The 23871-nt window shown below is 40.7% G+C and overlaps 1 protein-coding gene across 1 annotated transcript; it reads left to right on the forward strand.

The window, feature by feature from the left end:
- Positions 1-229: 229 nt before the first annotated feature.
- SHISA5 (shisa family member 5) lies at positions 230-23363 on the forward strand. Its single transcript, XM_074914749.1, has 6 exons — positions 230-336; positions 3362-3530; positions 3879-3953; positions 16845-16960; positions 18054-18272; positions 20173-23363. Exons 1-6 carry the CDS (start codon positions 276-278, stop codon positions 20250-20252), a joined length of 720 nt encoding a protein of 239 aa, XP_074770850.1. The 5' UTR covers positions 230-275; the 3' UTR covers positions 20253-23363.
- Positions 23364-23871: the final 508 nt, after the last annotated feature.

Raw genomic sequence — 23871 nt, forward strand, 5'->3', positions numbered from 1 at the left:
TCGGGTCCCGGGGAGCCGTGTGACGGCCCCGGCGCTGCCTGGCCACTAGTGCTGGGGCGGTGAGCTCCGCGGTGCCCTGAGAACACACTCTGGGAGGGAGCATCCTTGGCTCTCGCCCTGCGGCCGGAGCTCCATCCCCGCTCCTCCTGCGCGGGGCCGGCTCCACCCCGCGCTCCCCGCTCCTCCCTCCGCCGCGCGGCGGCGCTGCCCGGGGCCGCTCTCCCGGCGGGTCGTCCCGCGCTTTCCCTCCCGCCCAGGGGGAAGCGGCCGCCCTCATGGCGACGTGGCGGGGCGCCCTCTGTTTCGGCCTCCTCTGTCTGCTGCCGCCGGCGGCCGGTGAGCGCGGGGTGGCGGCTGAGGGGCGGGGGGTGCCGGGTGCTGCGAGCAGGGCGGGGCCGGTGGGGGCGTCCGGCCCTCATGGAGGGTTGGCCGGGTCCGGCGTCTCTTTCTGAGGCGGGTTTGGGGGTTCCTGCCGCCCTCCTCCGTCACCGGCGCTGCGGCCCCCGGCACGGGGAGTCCCCTGGCCTGGGGCAGCGCCCCTCAGCCCGCCCGAGGGCGGTGCCCGCGGCTTCGGTGCAGTGGGGCTCACCGAGAGAAGAGTCACCCTGAGCGGAGGTCGGTGTTGGGTGACGCCGGTGTGCGCTGCTAGACAGCAGCACTTACTGCCCTAGTGACTGCGTGGACCCACCCAAGGAGGGCTGTGATACACCTGAGGGAGGGCTCTCGGGGGAGAACACCACGGAGTGGCTGCCAGGCGCTCTTGATGCCTCCCGTTGAAAACCTTCCCCTTTTCACCCCTGACACAGTACGTTTTAGCCTTTTATGGCAAGATAAGATAAATACTTGGGTGTTAAGTGATCATATTGTATAAACAGCACTGCTTATATAAACTGATTTGATAATTGAGTCCATACAGAGCAATCAGGTGCTAACATTGATAACTGGCTTTTTTCAGCAGCTCTCTTTGTAGCTGTGTTGTTACTGTGCTTAAAGGATGGAGCATCTAGTCTTTCCCAACTTTGTCATGTGTTGAGAAAAAGAAAATGTAATCATAGGATATTACCAGGTGAAGTATCAGTAAGGAGAAGCTCTCTTGTTATTGTATTGCATCAGTGGCATCATCCATTTGATGGATGAAATCCTGCACAAATGTGCAGGAAAGGTGAGTGCAATATTTAGTGGATATGCAAGAGGCTATTTAACTTGGTCAGAGTAGTAAAGGTTCACACTTTGGAGGCTGAGCTAAAGTGTGCCTGAAAGGGTCAGTTTTATGTGTAAGTACTTTGAAGGGTGAGCACTAGAAAAAGGAATCTTTAAGCTGGCTTACAGTGACAGAGCTAAAGCAGTAACTGTATGCAAGCTGGCCTTGAATAAATGGGGTTGGAAGTTTTCTTCTTGGAATGGTTGGGGACTTTCAGTGGGAATAGTTTAGCATCTCTGCTCTTGAGATGGAACTCGATCAGTTTGTTAAAGGGTTTTTACAGTACTGCTTGTGTGAAATCATCGGGCTTCTGTTTGCAGGATAGGATGAACCCCTCAGTAGTAGGAATACCAAAAGAGGAAGTAACTTCTGCCTCCCTGAGCCTTTGCCCTTGTGTTGTTGTGGGTTAGGTGTACACTGGACCTCCTCTGAGGTAATTTGGATCATTAACCTGGCAGAAAACCAACTGGGGAAAAAAAGTCCCACAAACCCCTAGCTGATCTGCTGATCAGCTGGTGAATTGAATGAGCTCTGGAAGAGTCTTGTGGGTGCCACAGCTGATGGAAGAAGAGAGGAACAAAGTAGATGAGCCACATTCTTCTTTTTTGGTGTGCTTGGACCTCATTGCGTCAGTTTAGCCTCCTGAGAACTACCCTAGACCTTTGGTTTCTGTTATTTTATTGTGCTGCAGTAGCGCTATTGCGAGATGGAGGAAGTGATTTTGTTGGTTGCCTTGTTTTGTTTGTAATTTCACAAGATATTTTTGAATCAGTTTAGCTACCTATTATTTCCTCACTGGTGATACAGGAAGGAGAGAGGTGACGTGTGTCTGCAGAGGAAAACTTTGGTGAACCAGACACAAGCATGTGTTAACACATTAGTAGAAGTACTGTGGTATTGGTATGGTAGAAGATCCTTTTTGTTTGTGTTTAATGAACATCTAAATCATAAGCACATTTGTTTTTTCTTTTTAATGTTGGTGGAAATATTCGGGTATATCTTGGTGCCAGAAGGTCAAGACTGAGTTTTCAAATGGCAAAATCAGTTTAAATACTCTAGGAAATAGCCCTTACTTTTCTTCTGAAGGAACATGATTTGTTGTCTTTGCCTCTTCTTGTTTGCTTTCTCTGAACAGCTATACCTGAAGTAATTTGAGCTTGTTGGGTGGAGTGTGGTTTAGGAGCAATATATCCGGGTCTATCTTGTTAAGGTGATCATGTGATAAGAAGGAAACTGAGGAATAGAAACCAGCTGACTGCAGCATTTTTTACTGAAAAATGTAATAATAGTCTTGCCAAAGATTCTTCTTGAGAAATGCTTTTTGCTTAAGCTTTGAGAAGTATTTTTTATGTGATGGTTGGAAGCTTTTAATGCACCATTCTCACATTGCAGTCATTCAAGCTTGAGAGGGCAAAGAGAGAGAGAAAACAGCTAGGGTGTTAAGGAATGTATCAGCCCAATGCAATGCTGAAAAACCCAGGATGTCCCCTAAGCAATCCATGCTAGTACATGAACATCTCCATTTCCTTACCATTGTAGCTGCACTGGTTGATGCTTGCAATGGGAAGATGCCACTCAACTGATTTTAGTCCTACGAATCTCTGGTTTATGACATATCTCTGTTTTATGCCATGGATTAACAGATTCAGGATATTCCATGAAGTTAACAAACCAACAAGGTAGAAACAACCCAGTCACATGGAAATCCAAATCTACAGTGAATGCTGTTGTGTTGCATCTTTTGCATCAAGTCAAATATCTATGAGAAATTTAATGTTTTTTTCTAACTGTTTTTAGGGCTTCTGTGTGATTTTTAACATAACTGGGTAGTCATGTTTCTTTTTGAGTCTATAAAAGTAATTTGGTAGCCACTAGCAGATGTAGTGAAGAGAGTATCACCAGACAGGGCATCTTTTAAGTATATTTGCATGCAGCTTAGTCTTTCATGTATGTGTGAACAGCTGGGAAGAGCTGCTTAACAAAGATGAGATAGTTTGTGTGCCTTTCGTTACTCTAAAGGAAATAATTGATTTGTAAGGCACAGCCAAAATACTTGAAACATATTTTAATGCTAATCTAGGTGAGCTGGTCAGTATGAGAAAGAGACTTTATATGCTTATTTCTTTAGTAACCAATTATTGGATTTTGCCTTTTTTTCAGTCTTGGGTGAGGACTGTCAGGCATATATTGATCGTCATGGCGAGGCACAACCTGCAAAATCCTGTCCCGACTTCTGCTGTGGAGATTGCATGCTTCAATACTGTTGCTCAGATGTGTTCTTAAAATTTGGTGAAGAACAACAATTTCAGTGTAATCTGCTTGATGGAAGGTATGAGGCAAACAATGTATACAGCAGATTATAATTCTGTCATCAAATGACAAAATTACACAGTTTAATGGTTAAAGGGACCTTTCAGCTCTATATCTGGCTCTGTCAGGGATCTGTGTTAGTGTAATTTACCTGTAAATGGGAACAATGAATGAGGTGGACAAATCAATGCATGAACTAGTGTGTTTTCTTGAGCATTTTCAAATCATTTTACCCTATTTAATTATTCTTCTGAGGATGACAAATTAATCTCTCTTCTTACTGTACATTACCTTTCATAGGCATTTGGAATTTAGGTACTTGAATAAGTCATAAATTCCATTTTTGAGATGAATTCTCTTACTACAGGACGTCTGACTCAAGCAACATAAATTACATGCAGTTTTTTTCGGACCCTGATGATGACTTTCCTTCCGGCCCCAGGTAAGCCATGCAAAATCTCAGCTTTTAAAATGGTTATTTATTTAGAGGTTCTTTGTTGTGTGACCAGTGCGTGCCGACAGAATGTGAAAACATATTTGTGTGTGAAGAACGTGAAGCGCTCGACCTCTGTGTACATGTCAGAACACCTGGAGATGTGGGGACATGAGGAAGAGGTTAGATCCTGCCGTTTAGACCAGGACAGTCATAGCTGGGATTCTTCTCTCCGGAGGGGAGGTTGTCCTCTGGAGCCTTAGCACAGTGCTTGCTCTAGGCCCTTCCACACTGACAGATTAACTCCACAGTGGCTCAGTACAACAAGCTGCTTCTGTCTGGGGTACTTCCTGTCTTTTTAGCATCTTTTGCACGTAGTTTTCGTCAATATTTCTTGCTCCGTTTCAATCTCGGGCAAAACAAATTCTTTTAGGTCAGTGCCATACTGGTGATCACCCGAGCCCTGCTGTACAACGCCGCAGTCTCTCCCAGCGCGGGGAGGACGAGGGTGAATTCCGCCCCAGGCGGAGCCGCGGCGCGCCCCGCCCGCCCCCGCGGAAGGTGCGCGGGACCCCGCGGCCGTCTCGGCGGCGCCCTTAAGGGGACGGGGCGAGCGGCGTGACGTGCGCGGGGCGGGGCGAGCGGCCCGCGGCGGTGGCGAGCATGGGGTAAGCGGCGCGGCGCGCTGGCGGGGGCTCGGCGGGCGCGGTAGCCCTTGGCGAGCGGGGCCGTGCGAGCGCAGGGCCCCCGCGCCGGGGACTGGGGGCCGAGCTCGTCCTCCGGGAGGGCTGCGCGGAGCGCCCCGCGCCGGGAGGCAGCGTGGCTAGAGGGACCCCCTGGCAGCGCTGCCCTGGGGTAAATGAACGTCTTGGAGCCTGGGTCTCGTTCGAACTAGCCGTCCGCCACGAGGAAACGGTTGGTGCAGATAATATTTTCGAGGAGGGATGCCCCTTCTCTGCTAGGCTGGTGGAGCTGCCACGGATCTTCAGATGCGTGGTTGGAGTACAGCCCGCGTCGGCCGCATCTCGCAATCGGCGTCCACTCCTGATGCATTTTTAGTGAAGAGAGAGAAAAAAACCTTCTACCTCTTTGGGGCTGCGGAGATATTGAATCTACTGGAGTAAGAAGGGTTAAATATAGAATGCAATAAATGTTTTTTCCATGCTAGCAAACGTAGTTATTAAAAGCACAGCAAATGCACGAATATAGTCTTTTAAAAAACAAACCAACGGTCCTGCACAGTCCTTAAAGGAATTGCAACCAAGGCCCACTGTCCACAAAGGTACCTTTGTAAATGGCAGAAAACATTTGGGAAGTAGCGGTTAAGTTGCTTTAGTTTAATTATCTTTGTTTTCAGCTAGGGAATGTCTAAAAAGAGAAAATCACTCACCTTCAGAAAATGGGTCATTTATCTTTTCCCATTCAATTACATTACAGCTTTGAAATATTAATGTGTTGTGCAAAAGCCTAGACTTAACATCAAACTTAACTTGCTGGTTAGGCAATGTTAATAGAAAGATGGCAATTATTCACAGAAATATCACCCTTGAAAAGCCACCCGGATGTGACTCCAGATCCCCAGAACTTTCCAAAGTGACTAATGACTTCAGGTGTTCGATTTAGGGTGTTTCAACGTCAGGAATGCAAGTGAGTAGGACTTTTGTGACTGCAGTCAGTGGGCCACCCGGTAGGTTTCTGTTTCATTACAGACATGCCCAGGCTTTTGTGTGGTATGTGTTGGGTTTTTTGTGTTGCTTTTTGGATTGGTATTGGTTTGGCGGTTGGTTGGTTGTTTTAACAAAGCACTAAGTTGTATTCCTTCTGCAAGAGTTGTCCCTGGTTTCTGCCTTCAGGGTATACTCCACCCTTTCGTGCTACTTCTTTTCAAAGACAACTTTTACATCGTTTCTTGATGACTGTGTTTATTTAACACCTTACTGTGTGGAGGGGAGGGTTGATGTCTGTTGAGGTATTTCTGTGTCTCCCAGCAAGATGAGCATAGTCTTTGAACAGTTTATAACAGGAGGAGAGGTAACGAAGGGCAGCTTCATTTAGTGCCCTGTTCTTTCTCATGAGTTTCAAATACTACCTTTGACACTGCTCTTCAAAAGGAGGAAATGATGGTTTCCTGGCATTAAGGGTCAGAAAGCATTTAATTCCTCATTCTTGCATTGGGTTTATTCCTAGAGCAAGTTACCACTCTGGCACGTAGCTCATCAGTCCTGGCTGCTTACCTCTCTGAGGTGAAAAAAAAGGATTTTCACCTCTCTGAGGGTTTGTCAAAAACTGCATGTGGACTTTCCACCAGGCTGAGTGAGCTGGAGTGTCTCCCTGCTTGGAAAACTTGCCACCATTACACTCTGTTTCTATGGACAGTGTTAGGGAAGGGTTAGTGGTGGTGTGTATGTTTTTCTTTGTGTCTACCTGAGGAATTTTTAGTTTGCTTGTGCTTACTTTGCTGTGTTCTGAGGTCTTCTGCAGAAGTGCAAGCGCAAAGCACGAGGTTTTAGTAGGTTTCTTTTTATTAGTGTCCTTTAATGTTAATATTTTTCAGTAATTAATATTGATTATTGAGTGCTGTTGAGGCAGGGGTGCAAGGCACTTTGGGCAACCATATCAAGTGTAATTCACAGTGCAAGCAGTTCTTGTTTTGGCCATTTTAAAGCAACAGATTACATTTCTTTTGGAGTGTCTTAATAATGTGCTTTCAAGTACTTGAAAGGATTTTGCTTCCCAGAACACTGCATTTTGGAAGCAAATGTAAGCATTTAACGAAAGTTATCAAAGTCAGCATTAACTCAGATTCAGGATTTTTCTGTTGTTGATCAGTCCTTAAAGATCATTCACAGCTTTTAGGTCAGAGTGTAGGCATAAACATGTTAAATTTGTGACCACTTTTGCTTGCATGCAAGATGACCGTGCACAATTTCTACAATTTCTGCTGGTAGCGAATGCGTTGTTGCAAGGATTTACTACTGGAAGTTGTTTCACTTTTTTTTTTTTTTTTTTTCCCTTTTAATTAGATTAGTGAATTTTCCCCTGCTTTGTTTTGGTTTCAGAGATGGATTGTGAGGAGTAAGGTTAATTTAATTTTTCCCCCCCTTTTGTTCTGCAGTACGTAGTATTATTGCTTTAAGAAACTGCAAAAAGCAGAGCACTGGTTCACTGGAACAGCAGTTGTTATAATTTTCATTGGTAACGAGATTATTTAGCCTTGGTATGCCAATTTTCCAATAGTGACCCTTACTGGAAAAGGAAATTAGATGAGTCATATACACAATTCAACTAATTGTGAAGTATTTGAGTGTTTAAGGAGGTGGAGCAATTCAGAACATCTGTATCAGAGTTACAGAAGAAAATAAATAGTTGGGGCAGCTGATATCAGTCTTTCTAAATGGGAATGAACCTTCAAACTGTCTTTATATGCAGTTAATTGGACTCTTTCTGAATTCATTTCTGCCTTGAAGTTACAGTGGATTGTGTAACAGATACAGTAATGCTTGAGAAAAGGCTGTTCATCCTTACGTGGTGAGAAGAGGGAGGCAGAATGACAGTCTTCCTGGAAAGCTTCAGTTGGCAGAGACAGAACGCTCTTGTTAGATTGGGGATGCACTTATTCGGGTTTTGTCATGGACTGATCAATGTGTTGTCTTGTGACTTCATTCTCTTTTTGTGAAATGGAGAAAATCCATGTCCTTGTGCCTGCTTTTGATTCAAATGCAGCATCTGCAGTAGACTGCTACATACATAAGTGGTCAGAAACAGTGAATTTCTAACTATGGAAGGTGTGATTATCCTAATTTGTTGTCTCTCAGTTTAGGTGTTTCTAAGCATTTGTTTTCTCCGCAGACAAGGTAAAAATACTGTGATATTGAACTATACCCCATTTCTCTTCCTCTTCCCCTGTCACTATTAGGGACTTCAATTTACAAGTGTATTTTGATGCTCCAGCATCTGTAATAGGTTGCTAAATGATGAGAAAATAAATTATGAAATTGGAAAAGAACTTCTAGAAATGTAAGCAGCCTCTATTTAACGAGTAAAGGATTTATCTTTCAGTACTGGTCTTTAATATTTTCTATAATATGTGAGTTAAACGGCATACAGAGCCTGTTCTATGAGGCTTGCATTCAGACACAGGCTAATCTCACCAAGAAATGTCTGCTTCTTGTTGAGGAACAATTGAGATTTGGATTTGAAGCTATTTAAAAAATAGTACTATACTTTTTACTAGCCTGAAAAGTAAATATATATATAAGCTTACACAGTTTGTAATTGTAACTTGCATTATAAAGCATTTGATTTTGTGTTCACTGTATTCTCAGTGAAGAAGCTACTTAAAGCTGACAAAGCAGTTGTGAGTGCCATTAATGATTTCTCATCTCCCTGCTTCAGGCAGTGGGCTTAATATGCAGGTTCATTTACTCTGAAACCAAGATGGAAGGAGAGATTGGAAAATGTTGTCCTGGCTCAGGAGGCAGATGTGTATGGTTGGGTAAGAGAGCTCTTCTAACTAGAAAAGGCTGTTTCACAGCAAAAACCAAGACAACCTGGCCTAAGCATGCAAAGAGACAGCAAGATTAATCGCCTGGATTACGTTCAGGAGTTATTTTTTCTCTGAGTGTGTACTTCAGTGACTGTATGTACTCACTAGGTTAGAGTGTTCCCTCTTCTAACACTGTGGGCTTTGCTGTGCCTCTACACAGTGTTAACTCTAAAACCAGTACGTTTTTAACACACAGATTGACTCTGCATGGAGCTTCTCAAAACAGCCACAGGCAGGGTAGCCCTTAGAGAAGGGCCCTATAGCCCAAGAAACAGAGAATCCTTCTCTGAAAACATGGTTAAAAGACCATGATTGTTGTTTAGTAGGATCTATGAAAGTTTGAGCAGGTGGGTTCTAAAGGTAGCTCCAAGTCTGCCATTTCATATACTTCGATAAAATAGCTGTGGCCTGAGAGGTAGCAAGATGTATTTGTGATAGGTTGTGTTGCAGATATGTTATGGGAGGAGGAAAATACCCTTTTCGAGAAGAACATTTCTCTCCTTTACGGGAGAAAATGCAGTTTTGAAACTGCAGTTGTGGGGTCTTCTGTGAAATGGACAAATGAGTTTCAGGAAGTTAGCATTGTTCAAGATTGGTCTTTTGGCAGTCTGTTTTTACTAAAACATGTAATACAATTCATCTTTAATGTGATATTCCTCTCTGTTTACTAGCATGATCTCTGGTTCTCAATCCCACTGAGAGGTAAACTTAAAACCCCCTTTTTTTTTTTAGGTTGTGGAAGGAACCAGTCATCAGTTACTTTTGTGAGGGTTTATGATTATTTTTTTTTTGTTAATTTGTTTATTTGTTGATTTTGTTGATTTTTCATTTTGTTAATGACAAATGCCATTTAAAAAGAGTAGTAGTGGTCAGCCAGATGTGGCCTCTACTGCAGAGGTCTGTTCTTACTTGTGCAGTAAGATTTTCCATGATGATCCTCATTGTGCTGGATGAGTAATACTTCTGAAGAGAGGGAGAGTGAGGCAGGGTGTCAGTTCATAGTAGTACAGGATAATTAATTTACCTAGTTTTAACTTCGCTCCTGCCTGAACACGGTGTTTCTAACTTTTATGTATGTGATCACATATGATTAATGTGGGGAAAGAAAGAGGTGTGTTTCATATAATAGCTGGGTTATATGGTGAGCAGAGTTGGTGGGTGTAACTTAGTCTAAGCTTCCTTTGATTTCAGTTTCATTGTTTTTGGCAAGTCATATACCAGGTTGCAGTTTACCAGAAAAAAATCTTTTTTTAAAGTTAAAACTGTTTTGCCAAGTTCCTAATCAGTTGCTTAAATCTGCTTTTTAGAATTAGTATGGTATTGACAGAGGCAAATTCTCATAGTATTGCAGTTGTTTATGTGGGGAAAATTTTCTGTTGTACTTAATTTTTTTTCAGTTAAACTTATTCTGTTATCACTATTCAGTTAAGCATTTCAGAAAAATCCCTCCCATTGCCTTTAAGTTGGCCCCAAATTTTAATCAGCGTGGGGGCTATCATCCTGCATTGTTGAACTGAGATCCTAACCATTGGAGGGAAACTGACTCACTTTGGTTGCCTTAAATATCTGTGCCTCTAATCAATCTACATTCTCTTTTTGCTGGTAAAGGAGCATTTTTTTTTTTTCCCTGTAGAAGCAAATGCTTTATATTGTGTTTAAGGACAGTTTTTATGCTGACAGTCCAATGGACTTGTCTGAAATTGTCTTGTGACTTGAATGAAGCTGCAGTGTTAATTCTTACACTGTTGATGAAAGACTTTAGTCCCTCTGACTGCGGCTCTGACATCTCCCCTTGTTACATGCATATTTTTAATGTACCAGTTACCTGTAGCTATTATTATCAAGTGTCTACAAACTGTGTAGATTTCCTGGAAAATTGTGTTTTTAGTGTGCATTACAAAGGGATTTATGTAAATAAGACATATTTAGTATTAGTGAACTGTTTATAGACGAAGAAGAGATGCTTGTATACATCTTCCATAATAACCTGTTGGATCTGGGTGTCATATGTCTGAGTAAAACCACAAACTCCAGGAAGTTCCCTCCCTGCCATGCTCTTATATAGGCTGTTTGAGAACTTGTTGAGTTAAACCTGTTACGTGTTACTTGGAAAAAAAAAAAGAGAAGTTGGTGTCTTTTAAAAAACCCCAGTAATTAGCTTTATTTCAAGAGGTCTTTGTGTATGAAATTCAAGTTTATTATTTTGGGCTTAAAGTAACCCACGTGAGCTTCCTATTTGAACAAATAGAAAAAGGACCCATTCCGTACATATTTAGAAAACTTCTCAAAAGTCTTCTCTTTTTCTGGAACACTTTTGCAGTTTACCATGGCATTTTTGTTGTTGCTTTAATATTGTCTCTCATCTTAAGCTTCCTGTTGCCCACCATGGGAATCACTGGGCCCTCGATTCTTAGACACTTCTTGATCATGTAAAGATCTCGTTTTGGGGAGATGGCTCCTGGGTAAAATGGCTGGAGCAGGCCATGGCTGGTACCAGCAAGTAGCTGTGATTGCACCTGGACTTAACTCTGCGGTGAATAATTCGATTTGCATGTGCTGAACCTCCCATGGCTCAAAACCCAGCTCTGCTAAAATAGGCTGGTCAGTCTATCAAGTGTTAAAGTCATGCTAATATTTTTCTGTATTAACCTCACAGGAGTTTGCTTTCTGTGTAACGGTAAATGTCTTTTTTGAGTATCTAGCAAAATGGTTCTTATGTTTTGAATCTTCATGTTAGAATAGTAAACTGAGGAAGTGTGTTGTTTGTAAAGCTGTGAAAACGAATCCCTCTGAAAGATGCTTGGGAAGTCATATTGCTTTTCCTTTTTTAAAAAAAGCCCAACAAATTATATTGTTTATTTTCCTGCTAAGCTTTAGAGCCAGTATGTGGCACTGTATGGCTGTAACTAGAATGTTGGGCTTAGGAAAGGATCTCAGCCTGGAGACTTGTTAGGTAGTGCCTTATACCTCAGTCAAGGCAAGTCTGGACATTTACCATTCTGTCACACTTTTGGGAACTGTATCCTTTTTTTGAGCAGTAAAGATGATATGAATATATTCAATTTTTGTAAGGACTTTTAGGAATGGCCTTAATTATCTTCTGAGGTCTTTCCAGACCACCCTGTGTTACAGCCACAACTTTGTATTTGTAAATGTTTGTTTTTAAAAGCAGCCATGCTTTTGAAAAGGACCCTGACAACATGTTTCTTGTAGCATGGAACAAATCTTGGATTAAAACTTGCGAAATAAATGGGCTGCTTAAACTAATCTGTCAGAACTAAGTGGTCTTGTTCATTTAGATATTTTTTTCTTTTTTAAAGACAAAATTTGCAGTGTGTCCCATTGTCACGAATGCATATATATGCAAAAACTTTATTTACAGCAGGGTTTACAAAACGTTGCCAACTTAAGTGATTCAAACTATTAAGGAAGTTTAAAAATATATTACTGGAATTAGAACTTGGATATTTTAAAAGGCCTTAAATACACTTAAAGCATTTTACATTTTATTTCCACTTGACAGTGTTTAAGATTGAGATCTCCCATATGAACAACAACTGCTTTAAGAATTAACTTCTACAAATAGTACTATTTAGATCCCAGGTTTGATTCTCACATTTTAATATGTTTGTTGCATCTCATTCAGTACCAAAAGAGGTAAAACAGTCACTAATCTCATAGGTCCCTTTATGTGAACTGATACATGTTTTGAATAATTAGAAAACTTTGAAGGTAGGGTGAGTCTGTGAGGTATGCTCCTTACGTGTGCCATTTAGTGCTTTCCAAAGGTGAGAGAATAGGGGGTAGCAGTGGAGTAGGGCAAGGAAGGAGAGAGGTGGGGGTAGGAAAGGGCAGGGAGCTCTCTCTTCATATTTACTTTCCCATGGATTTTGTAAGTTGCAGCTTATCACTGCTGCAGTAAAACTGCTGTTAGCTTTGGTTCTTAATTTTGTTTTCTATTGAATTATTGGCAAAAGTTACTTCTTATGTGAAGAGAAGGAAGCAGGAAATGACAGTGAATGAGCTCAAGCTGTTTATTACAGAGTGTGCTTTATTTAGAGACTATGGTATATATAACATGGGAGTCTGGAAACCCGTGTTTAAACTGTGACGCCAGTAGAGCATTCTGATGCTGTGGCCACCCTGACTTCTGCACTCTGACATTGTTTGCAGAATGCAGGGGATAAGATGTGGGTTTTTTAATTTGGTTGTTTTTTTTTTTTATTTTATTTCTTGGTTAACCATTCAGTGGAATAATCCTTAAGCTATAATGCCTCATGTGTTGTTTTTCATTTATGTATAATGCTAACAGTAATTATCTTCGTGAATATATTTTTTTACAAATATTTTCTGAGTCCTTTTAGACAGATTCATCAAAACTCTCGCTTAATTTTATTGCTTTCCATTGTTTAAGAAAGGAGTATAGGCTTTCTGGAGCTAGCACACTGCAAGAGAGCCTTTATATAGTATCTGGGATATCTTATCTCCTGAAGCTTAGCTGTTTCACTGAGTAAAGCATGCTAAGCACCATTCTGGCCTCACTTGAGTAACATCATCTATTCCTGGTAGCCTTCCTGTGCTTTTTCGGCAGTTCTACTGGCGGGATTTTTTCGGCAGTTCTACTGGCGGGATTTTTTCGGCAGTTCTACTGGCGGGATTTTTTCGGCAGTTCTACTGGCGGGATTTTTTCGGCAGTTCTACTGGCGGGATTTTTTCGGCAGTTCTACTGGCGGGATTTTTTCGGCAGTTCTACTGGCGGGATTTTTTCGGCAGTTCTACTGGCGGGATTTTTTCGGCAGTTCTACTGGCGGGATTTTTTCGGCAGTTCTACTGGGATATTACTGAATGTTCAGGAAGTGCTCAGGGTGTAGTAGACTTTGGGCAGTAAAAGAACAGATATTATTACAGTAAGGTAGTGCCTGACAATTCAGATGTTCCAAAAGAGTATTGCTAGTTTTGATTATCAATAGAAATTGTTATGAAAAAAAATATTTTTGAAGACCTTTGCTGTTGAGAGAAAGTGTTGATGCAGCAAGTTGATAGCACATACTGTTTTGTTTTCTGTGTCATGCTACCTTCTGCCGTTTCAGGACATTAGTCTGCATGAGCCCAAGCACTGGCAGGAAAATTATGCTTCTGCTGTAAAGTAGGTGATAAAAATGCTTCCAGTAATCCAGTTGTGTACACTCCTTGGAAAACTCTGGGAAGAACCAACTCCTGACAGTTGTTTCACTCACTGGGCTGTTTCTGAAAGCTTATAATTTTGGTCTGTAGTAATCACACAGTATTTCAGTGGGTAGAACTGAATCACAGTGTTCACACACACAAACACAAAACCACACTCTAGAACCACACCTGACACACCTGTACTTTAAATATGTGTCCTGTCATTTTAGCAAACACACAGGCAAATTACAAAAATGCCCAGGATGTCTCTAACAACTTGGTGAAAATAAGGATATGGTGGGGGGTTTTTTCCTGAGCTTTGCTTTTGCCATTATTTACCATCTCTAATAAGAAAAGTGACATGAGATGTGTTACAGGGAGCAGAAAACTATTACAAATAAGCAAATGGAGCCCATACTTCAAACAGATGAATGTTTATCTGTTGGTGGCCAGTTTGGCTGCAGATGTACTTGTGTTGTTTTCTCTCCTGTCATATCAGAACTGAATTTGTTTGTGAAAGATAAGGGCTCTCTGCCAGTTTCCTGCTGTGCTAGTGTATTTGATGAGTAGACATTTTTCTACTTTGTTTTATCCATGTCTTAGGTTAATTTGATTTTCTCCAGCCTTCCTAAAGTTCCAAGAGGTTCATTGTAGAAGTGGAGAATTTTAGTTGTCTCTGTCAGGCCTAGTCTCTTTCCTTGACACAAGAATATTTTTATTTGGCATAGTTCACTAGCAAGCAATTTTTTTCCTCCTTTTACTGGGGAAGAAGCCCGAGGAAGAACCAAGAGGACTCTTTTCTTTTGTTGGCTCTGCTCATGTTGCTTGGTAATAATTGTGTGTAATGGAAATGTTAACTTCCCTAGTGAGAGAGCTTTCTTGGGGTTGATACAGAAGTGGGAACAAGAGCAAGGAAAATGCTGTTGGCACTCCACAAGTAGTAATTGTAGTTAACATTTGTTGTCCTGCAGCTCCTAGAGGTGTCCATAGTTTGTCACATGCTGTTCCTGGTGAACATTGCAATCAAGATGGTTATGTCTAATGTATGAATCCATTGTGCGCGCTTCTCTCTTCTCCAAGTGTATGTATGAGTGTATATAGTGAGTATCTAGTAAGGACCCTGTATAATTAATCTAAATTCTACAGGTTGCTCTTAAATCTTTCCACATAAATATTCAGCTTGTGTTTTCAAACTGACTTGATGTATGTTTGCTGTTGGCTTCTTGGACAGGAGGCAGCCTGTGTTTCAGGATGTGGTATCATTGTGCACGTTTATCTCTCTTCCACCTCCCCACCCCTTGAAATTGCATTTATATCTTCCTTTTTTATCCTATGCTTGAGAGAAATGGGATTTCTGGATGGAGATGAGCTGGTTGTGAACTTACTGTGCTGAAGTGAAACTAATGCTGGTGAGGGTGGGGGGAGCACTTAAAAGCCGTGTGGTTAGGAATACATTGTGTGTGCAAGTCAGCATGGGAGAAACATTCAGTAAAGGTGCAAATCAACGTGACAAAGCACGCATGCATCTTTGCATTTTGCAGCTGTGTTGCAATCATCTGTTTGCTTTCCCGGCAGCGTTTCTGACATGGCTTCTGTGACTTCAGGAGGCTGCAGCAGTTCCTGTTCCCGTTCTACATGTAATGCTTTGGTGCAGTGACCCCAGGCGATCCACAGAAGAGTACTTCAGGAGTAAACCCATAGCATTACATTTAGTACTTCACAAAATCAATACACAAGTTAGATACAGTTAGATAAAATCCGTGTTCAGATTCTTGAAAGAGATTTCACCCAAGTTTTTTCCTTTAGCTATTGCAGAAACAGAATGAAATTGATGGATCCTCTCTTAGGGGGGGAAAAAATGCATTTTAAATTGAACTTGTTCTAGTTGTCAGTGATTATGTTCAGTGTCCAGCTTAGAGGGTTAAGTTCCTCTGGAAGACAGGTCTTTCTGGGCTAGGCGTAGAACATTTACATTTTCTTATGTCAGTGATTTAACCATTCAGAGCCTGATACTCAAAAACAATTTTCACATTTGATGGCTGTTTCATAGCCAAGCGAAAATTGTTGGAGGTTTAGGAGATGTGTCACTTCTTTTAAAGCTGAACAGGAAAAAACCTAGAATGTTCTATAGCTGAAATCTCTCAAGAAGCAAAAACAGGATGGATATAAAGCCAGCTCTCTAGTTGTTACTTGAGAGCATGTTGTTCATTAAAGCTTACTTCCTGCAATTGTTCCCAGAACTGATGCGTGGTGCATTTTATAAGAAATAAAAATGCTGGAGTCTTTGACTTCTAGGGAAGAAGGGCTTTATTGTTTGCAGGCTGTAGGAAACGAATCCTGTAAATTAACACTTCAAAGGGAATTGTCACTGGATATTTAATGCTTTGCAGAGTTACCTTTTCTTCCCTGTGTGGTAAACAGCTATCTCCAGCAGCTTTACATCTACCTCTATTTGATAATCATTACAGAGTTTAAAGTTGGTGTAATCTTTGGCCTTTCTACACTAGGTTTTGGTGGTTTAGGCAGTCTTTCTGTCTCCCGTAACGTAGCATAACATACTATTTGTTGCAGTAAAGGTGGCAGAAGTTAAGATCTTTCAAACCATGTGAAACATGACTGCTAAAACAACTGTTTACAAATGCCAAGGAGCCTGCCAAGAATCTGCAGCATGGAGAGGTCTGCTCAGTACCATGGTTGTCCCAAGATTGGGCCTGGGAGGTCTTACAAACATATAAAGAACTTGCTGTCACCCCAAAGTCTGGGGTGCTCCATTTCAGTCATGCCTACCTCTGTGTTCAGAGCAGTCAAGTAATGCTTGAAAAATGAAGTCATCAGACTAGTGGTTTTGAAACCTTATCGCTTTAAACTTTTGGAATACATACAGGGACATGCAGTTGCCCTAAAATAACAAGACTCACGGTCACATTAAACTGAGGGGGTCAAAGACTCATGGTGGGTCCTTTTCACGTATGGGGAGCGTGCTCTTGAGAGGGGCTGGTCAGCTTCCACTGATTTAGCAGACTTGATGTCATGTAGCACTGCATTTGACAGTTTGTTTCTTACTCAAATGCATGAAATAGAGTAAAAAATCGGAGGAAGAGCAATGTGTTGGCTGCAGAAGGTTAGGTTAAAAAGTAACAAATTTGTGGGAAAGACTCCTACTGATTCTGGTGGTATCTTTTTTGCAGTTTTGGAACCCTTGTTGCGATTGGAGTTACTGTGTGTGCAGTGATTGTAATTACTATTATTCTGTGCCTCACCTGCTCGTGTTGCTGTTTGTATAAAGCATGTCGAAGACCACGGCGTAAGTACCTGTATATTTATTTTCTTTTTCACATCTTTGAACAAGACTTACTGTTTTGGGGTGTTTGCCGTCCCCTCCCCGCCCCGTAAAATTGTGTTCCTATAAAAGGTGAAAATAATCTTGCCTTACCTCTCTGCTACAGAAGTTGGAATACCTAAATGTTAAAAATAAGCATTTAAGCTACTTCAGAAAGTGAAGTTGCAGAGAGATGTTTTAGACTATTTTCTAAGCATTTAGAAGTTCTTTTTCCTCAGCACCCCATTGTGTGGATTTTGGGGGTGGGGGGTGTTGGGGGTTGGTTTTTTTGTAGCTTATTTGTTTAGGTAAGCAGGGGATAGATAGGATGAAATGTAAAATTTTTCCCAGTCTCCTAAAAATATACCTGAAGAATACATCAAAGGCCCAGGACTGTACCAGTGTAATCCTGAGCAAAGTCTGTAATTGTGGCATAAAGGGGAAGGAGATCTTGAAAACAGATTATTGCAGTTTATTAGAAAGTGTTAATACTCCCTTATTCCAATAAGAGATGTGAACCAATGATCCAACATCAGCTCCTACAAAAATTGATTATTTAATGTGTATTTGCCTTTCTGACTGTCATTTAGAGAAAGACCTACTGACACACAGAGGTATTAGTGTGTAGACAACATATAAAGGGAAACTGATTTGAGCAGTCATGGTAGGAAGCTCCTTAGCTAGTCATCTGCTTTTAATCCTTAGAAGCAAATAACATGTAAAAAGGAGCAGTTTTTCCTTTCTCATACCAAATGATAGATAACTTGTCTGCAGGCTTGAGTTCCTGGTTTTTGAAGAGGCCAGGAAAAAAATTCTTTGCTCTTTGTGGTTGAGAAAGGAGGAGGTAAGTTGGCTGCTATCCCAGTATGTGAAGGCTCTCATTGCCACTGAGATCAATGGAAAGGTATTTAGAGGCATGCATTTCTAAATCTTTTGTGGAACTTAGAAAATGAAATTACCCAGATTTTGAAGGGAGAAATTGATCTTGAGAGAATGTTTTTTACGTTACTGTTGTGTCTGTCCCAGCTGATCTCCTAGAACCACCAGCACTAACTGTGTTCCTTTTGCTTGCTCGCAGCTGTTGTGACCACCACTACTGCCACTACAGTGGTTCACGCTCCCTATCCCCAACAACAGGGAGTGCCACCCAACTACCCAGTAGCCCCATATCAAGGGTATCAGCCTGTGGCTATCCAACCACAACCGGGAATGCCAGCAGCACCGTACCCTGCACAGTATCCTCCCCCTTACCCTATGCAGCCATCAGGACCCCCAGCTTATCATGAAACGATGGCAGGTAAGGCAGCGCTCAGTGTGTCTTCATCTCTTAAGTAACTAAAGAGACAATTGCTTTGGAGCCGTTCTTGTATTATTTACATTTATTATTTTCTATGACTATATTAATGTAAATGTAAACAGATTCTGTAAAACTCAAGTTATGGTGGATGCTGTGATTCATTCTTGCTGAAATTTCCCCATCACCATTTTTATGTTAAAGATTGCAAGAGGAGATGTAGCTGGAGCTGTATTGGCAAAGTTTGGTGGTATGTGGGACTGTCAGTGGATCCACTAGAATGTTTCACTAATTCAGCTGAAATGTCATATTAAAATCAAAGTCCAGTTAACATAGGTATAGTAGTTGGGTGTTTCTACATACTCTTGCTAATCTGATACTTGCTAGATGTTTCAGTCTACACACAGATGGCATTTCTTAGTAGTTCATCACTATGTTTATAGAATACAGAGTCTCTGACCAACTTCAGGCAAGTTTACCAATGACTAACAGAATTATTGGAATCTTTTTTCTTCTGCTTTTCTTTTTGTAGCACTGTTTTCTTGAGCTTTATTGCTGCCATTGCTCCCACTTCCACTGATAATAGCTGTTCTCTGAACAATTGGTTCCTGGCTGTTCAGAGAGGCTAAAGTCCTAGGATCTTCAAGCCCTCTTACAAACCACACTGTTCATCCTTCTAAGTAACAAGCAACATGTAGTTCTGAATAGTAGATAATGCCCTTGGATTTTCATGACAGCTCAAGTATAAAATGGCTGTTCATGGTCTTAAGCATTTGTAAACCAGTTAGAAATTGCACAATAATAATGTGCAAACCAGCCCCCTGTGTATAAACGCTGACTTGGCAACACTGTTGACTTTATTTTTCTGTTGTAAATTCTGAAGAAGGTATGGGTTTTATGAGATTATCCCAAAGTGCTTTGGCTTCATCTTTGTCATGTGAAGGAGCCAATAAACTAGTCATTTTGTTTCTCCTACTCTCTGGTTTCTCAAACTGTTGCTGGTTTGTTAGTTCTTAATTTTTATCTTGTTTTCTGGGAAAACCTTGAAGCACTTCCCATGTTGCCGGTTTAGAATGCCTCAAAGCGAGAGCTCTTCTTTATTTCTCTTGCCTATTAACCAAGGGGCAATCTCTTAATTAGGTCCCATGCAAGGGAGAGAATACCTGCTCTGTCACGCAAGAGCCAAACCCACTCACTTTACAAGATCAGCAAAAGATAACCACACTTGCACGTTCCAGGAATCTGATCAGGTGCTGTGCTATTTGAACTAACTTGTGCTGTTTGGCAGACCTGAAAATGAAGATGCCACTTGAGACCAGGTTGTTTCTGAATATTAGAAAATGAGAGTATCTTCTGAGTGATAGACCTCTAGTATGCAAGTCAGACTCTTTAATGTGCTTGGTAGCGGTGGGATACTTTTTTCCCTTTAATTTTTTTAATTAACTCTGACACTTATCAGGAAAGCATTTTCCTTGAAGGAATCCTAAGATGCTTTCTCTAGCCCTTTTTCTTTTGCCCAGTGGTTTAGTTTCACTTCTCTGCATACTATCAGGTATATCCTGTTGTTTATGCATCTCTGACTTCCACTGGCTGTATTTTTTGGACCAGATCTGTTCCTTTTCTTTAGACAGTGTTCTCCTCTGAAGGCTAACTGTGTCCTCATGGCTGCCAGAATACACACGTTCACTTAAGCATCCAAAAAAACCCAAACCACAAGAACAGGTTTTTGTGATCTTATTTTTGAAATGTGGGTGCTTTGAGTTAACACAAACTGTTCTCAAGTCCAGTTAAGGTGCTAGGTAAATTGATCCTCTTAACCATGTGCTCAAAACAGAAGTTGCCATTATACATGCAGAATTCAGAATGTAAATTTTACAAATCTGTTTTTTCTTGTGTTTTGCAGCTGGTGCTGGAGCACCTTACCCAATCAGCCAGCCCCCTTACAACCCTGCTTATGTGGATCCTCAGAAGCCCACCTATTGAAAAAGATCATCTTCTGTGCTTATGCATACAAAACTTTTTAAAGTATGATTTGTGCTGTTTACACCGTGCAACTGTAGTATATTTTTCTGGAAGACAGCAATCTTTTTGTCCAAGTAAAGTGAAAGTTACTATCATTTTTAAATGCTTTGAGTACGAGGAAGGAGTATTTTTCTTGCAAAAGTTGTTAATTTATACCTCAAGCAAAAAGAGATTTTGTTCTACATACAATGAGAAAAGCATGAAGAAGGAGTACTTCAGAAATAAGAACCACAATAATATTTGCTGTGCAATAATTTTGAAAGGAATGGTCCAATATGAGCATTATCAAACACCCAAAGCTGTAGCAATTTTTTGCACAGTATTAAAACATAAAAACTTAATCTCTAAGAAACTACCTGATACGTTATGTATGTTCTGCTTGTTTTGAAGTTACTATTGTTAAGTAAACTACAATGTAATACATTTCAAAAGGGAATTTTCCTTTTTTGAAGCACATTTGCTTCAGTAAGGGGTAGCAAACCACGTTTAGTTGTCTTTGGACTAGTTGCATTTTTCTGTGCTAAATAGCACGAGTTGATAATTTCCTTGTTGTCTTTCCCAATTTTAAGGCTTAAAAACTGTGCCTTCATTGGGTGTTTTCTCAGGCCATTTTAATTTATAGCTAGAAATTAATAACAAACCCAAACTCTCTGCCACTTACTAGAACAAAATGGATCAAAAGCTGAAAACCTGAGAATTCTTCATAAAAATTATTGGGCAAGTATTTGTTGTCCAAGTATTATTGGACAAGCTTACTGAAGTCATATATTGTTGATGAGTTTGAAAGAAAAATTAGCACCTTAACCATATGTTAACCAGAAGTACCTGCCAGTGTTCAGTCCTGTCTCATCATAGGGAAGGAATTTATTTTACAGGAGTGATGGAATATCAGAAATAGATTGTGGGTTTTAAATGCTTAGGGTTTGTCATTGTAGTGGGAACTGTAGATGGCAGGAACCTAGGAATGATAGATCTTTATAAACTCAGTCTGCATTTGAATAATAATATGCAGGGGAGATAAGAAATCCCAGCCCAACACACAGTAGAGATTAAACCTCTCTTTTGTCTTCAACATTCCCACAAAGCTGAGCAGAGAATGAGAAATCAGGGAAGAGTGGTGGGGCTTGGTCATGGTAAGGTACTGGGTTTTCAAGAAGATAGTGCTTGCAGTTATGGAACATCTTGAGACATCCTCGTGACTGTTACCGGTGTTCAGAAGGCTTTTGGCTCTGTACACCTTGTACTGATTGAATGAATCATGATACTTTTTTTTTTTAGTGTCCTCTACAATTTTATGTTTTCTGACATTGAATACAATTTGTTATTCCTCAGTAGAGCTATCTAGTCTGTTGTATGTATTACTGTGACATAAATATCGAAATAATTTTTACATATTTCACACTGATATTACTTTTTTAGAGAGGCCATTAAGCCATTTGTCCTGTGATTCTACATTTGGAACATGTTACTGTTTGAAGAACATTAATGGTGGCATTGTGTTACCTCATATGATGGATGGAAACTGCTGCTGTCAAAGGCAGCCTTATTTCTTTCCTGATTTTTTTGAGTCTACTTCCGGGTTATTCCAATTTTTTTCCCCCAATATATTCTTCAGGGCATTTGAGAAGAAACTTGTAGGAAGTTTTTAGCATTAAGATTCATGACAACCTTGTCCCTCTGTTACACCTCTCTAAGAGGCTTGAAGTCAATAGCATGAAATGGTGCCAAGAGGCACTCAGAGAGCATGTGTGGCCTGCATCTGTGTGTTCCTCCTCCTTCCTGCCTTGTAAGCCAAAGAATTGGGCAATGCTTCACTACACTGTTAGGAGTTATGTGAGAACAACCAAAAATGGAGAGTGTCTCCTGTATGGAGGATGAATAGAAATCTGGAATTTTCATGTGTGGGAGGGCACTGAATAGCTGCGGAAATAATTCCCTTGCTATAGATCCTATGGCTTGTGTTTATTCATATAGAAGGAGGGCAGAGACTATTCCAGCACCTTTGTTAGCCAGCTGCCTGGATGGAATCTGACCAGTGAGATGCAGCCGGTGAGCACAGGTACAGTGTTCTAGTGCTGAGCTTCATGAGGTTGTTACTCTGCACTGCTTTTCCTTTCCTCCATCTGATGGGGATAAAGCATACAGTTCATGGCAGTGTTAGAAGGGTTATGTTTGGGTCATGAAAGGAAGATTTGCAGTTTTGTGAGAAGTCGTCTCGGTCATCTGCCATCATCCCTAAGGCAAAAATAGAAGCAAAGTAAAGTGGCAACAATAGTGGAAGTCCTCAAATCTGAATTTTTGGTGTAGATGTTACGCAGACCAAATAAATTGCCCAGAACACCACTGTATGTGGAGCAGTGGGAGGAGATGAGGGATAGGGTACCTGAAAATGTAGGGAGCCTGAAAATTTACACCTTTCCTTTGGTGAACATATGCTAATGATAACTGTATACAAATGAAGAGATGAATCATTAATATACAAGGAACTACTTTATTAGTAGTATTACTACTTCAGTTAAGAAACTTCTTGAAGGAAGAGAAAAAGGTCCACTCGCTTCATAATTGGAGCACTTAATCAGATTTTTCATTATTGGTGTATTAATCATCATTAACAATAATGTGTAGGACCAAGTTTTATTTAGTTGTTGCCCAACAGTGTGTTGAAACTTGTTTGCATATAGTTAAGAGAATGGGATAGTTATAGAAAATATGGAGAAGTTGATCCATAAACATTTAGTTTAAGCACTGCTGATGTATCAGTCCAAGTAGCTGTTGCTTTCATGTCAAACTATCCACAGTGCTGTAGGGGAGGGGGAATGGAATTAAAATTGTAACTGTTGAAAGAGTATATGTTAATTTTTTAAAATTCTGTAAGTGCCTTTGTTTCAGAAATGTTTTGTGAAATTAAATACAGTGGAATATTCTGTTGTACTGAATTTACTAGATAATCATTGTTGATTTTACTACATATTGTAACCTAGCTTTGTATGTTGTTTGTAGTTTAAATGTAAGTATTCAAAAGAAATGGCATAAACTCTATGCACCTTTGTAATAAATGCAGTGTTTGAAGTATATTCTATTGATTTTGTTTTCTTAGCCTCAATTTGAGTATTTAGGAGTGTATCTGCAAAGCTACATTTTACTTCATTGTGTTTGACAGCTAGTGTTGCCAAGCATACTTTGTCACCTTGTATCATGAATATCACTTTTGGTAGTGGAGACTGAAGCCTAATCAAAATTACAGGTCAAAATGTAAAGCAAGGACAGCATAAGCTCCTGGATGATGTTCTGACAGTGTGCTTCAAAGCTAATCCAAAAGGATTGCTTCTAAGGCCTTGTCTAGCCTAAGGAGTAAATGAAATGCATGAAGTTTGAATCTATTAGCTGACAAATCCGAAGATATTTGAAAAGTCTAGTGTAGACAAGATGGTAGACTTCAAAGTTATCTGTAATTTAATTAAAGTTTAGTATCTTCTAAACATGTATTTTGACTTGTGTCTTGAATATCATACCTCAGTTATCAACTTGTCCAATTCAGTGTGTGGTGATGCTTTCTACTCTGTGCGAAAACATTTTTGCT

Source organism: Athene noctua, chromosome 10 (assembly GCF_965140245.1).
Source record: "Athene noctua chromosome 10, bAthNoc1.hap1.1, whole genome shotgun sequence".
Lineage (NCBI taxonomy): Eukaryota > Metazoa > Chordata > Aves > Strigiformes > Strigidae > Athene > Athene noctua.

Bases quoted from the DNA above. Each gene is read 5' to 3' on its own strand.
- SHISA5 (XM_074914749.1), top strand. From the start codon at position 276: ATGGCGACGTGGCGGGGCGCCCTCTGTTTCGGCCTCCTCTGTCTGCTG. The intron at 337-3,361 runs GTGAGCGCGGGG...CCTTTTTTTCAG, and splicing joins TCTGCTGCCGCCGGCGGCCG to TCTTGGGTGAGGACTGTCAG. The intron at 18,273-20,172 runs GTAAGGCAGCGC...TGTGTTTTGCAG, and splicing joins TTATCATGAAACGATGGCAG to CTGGTGCTGGAGCACCTTAC.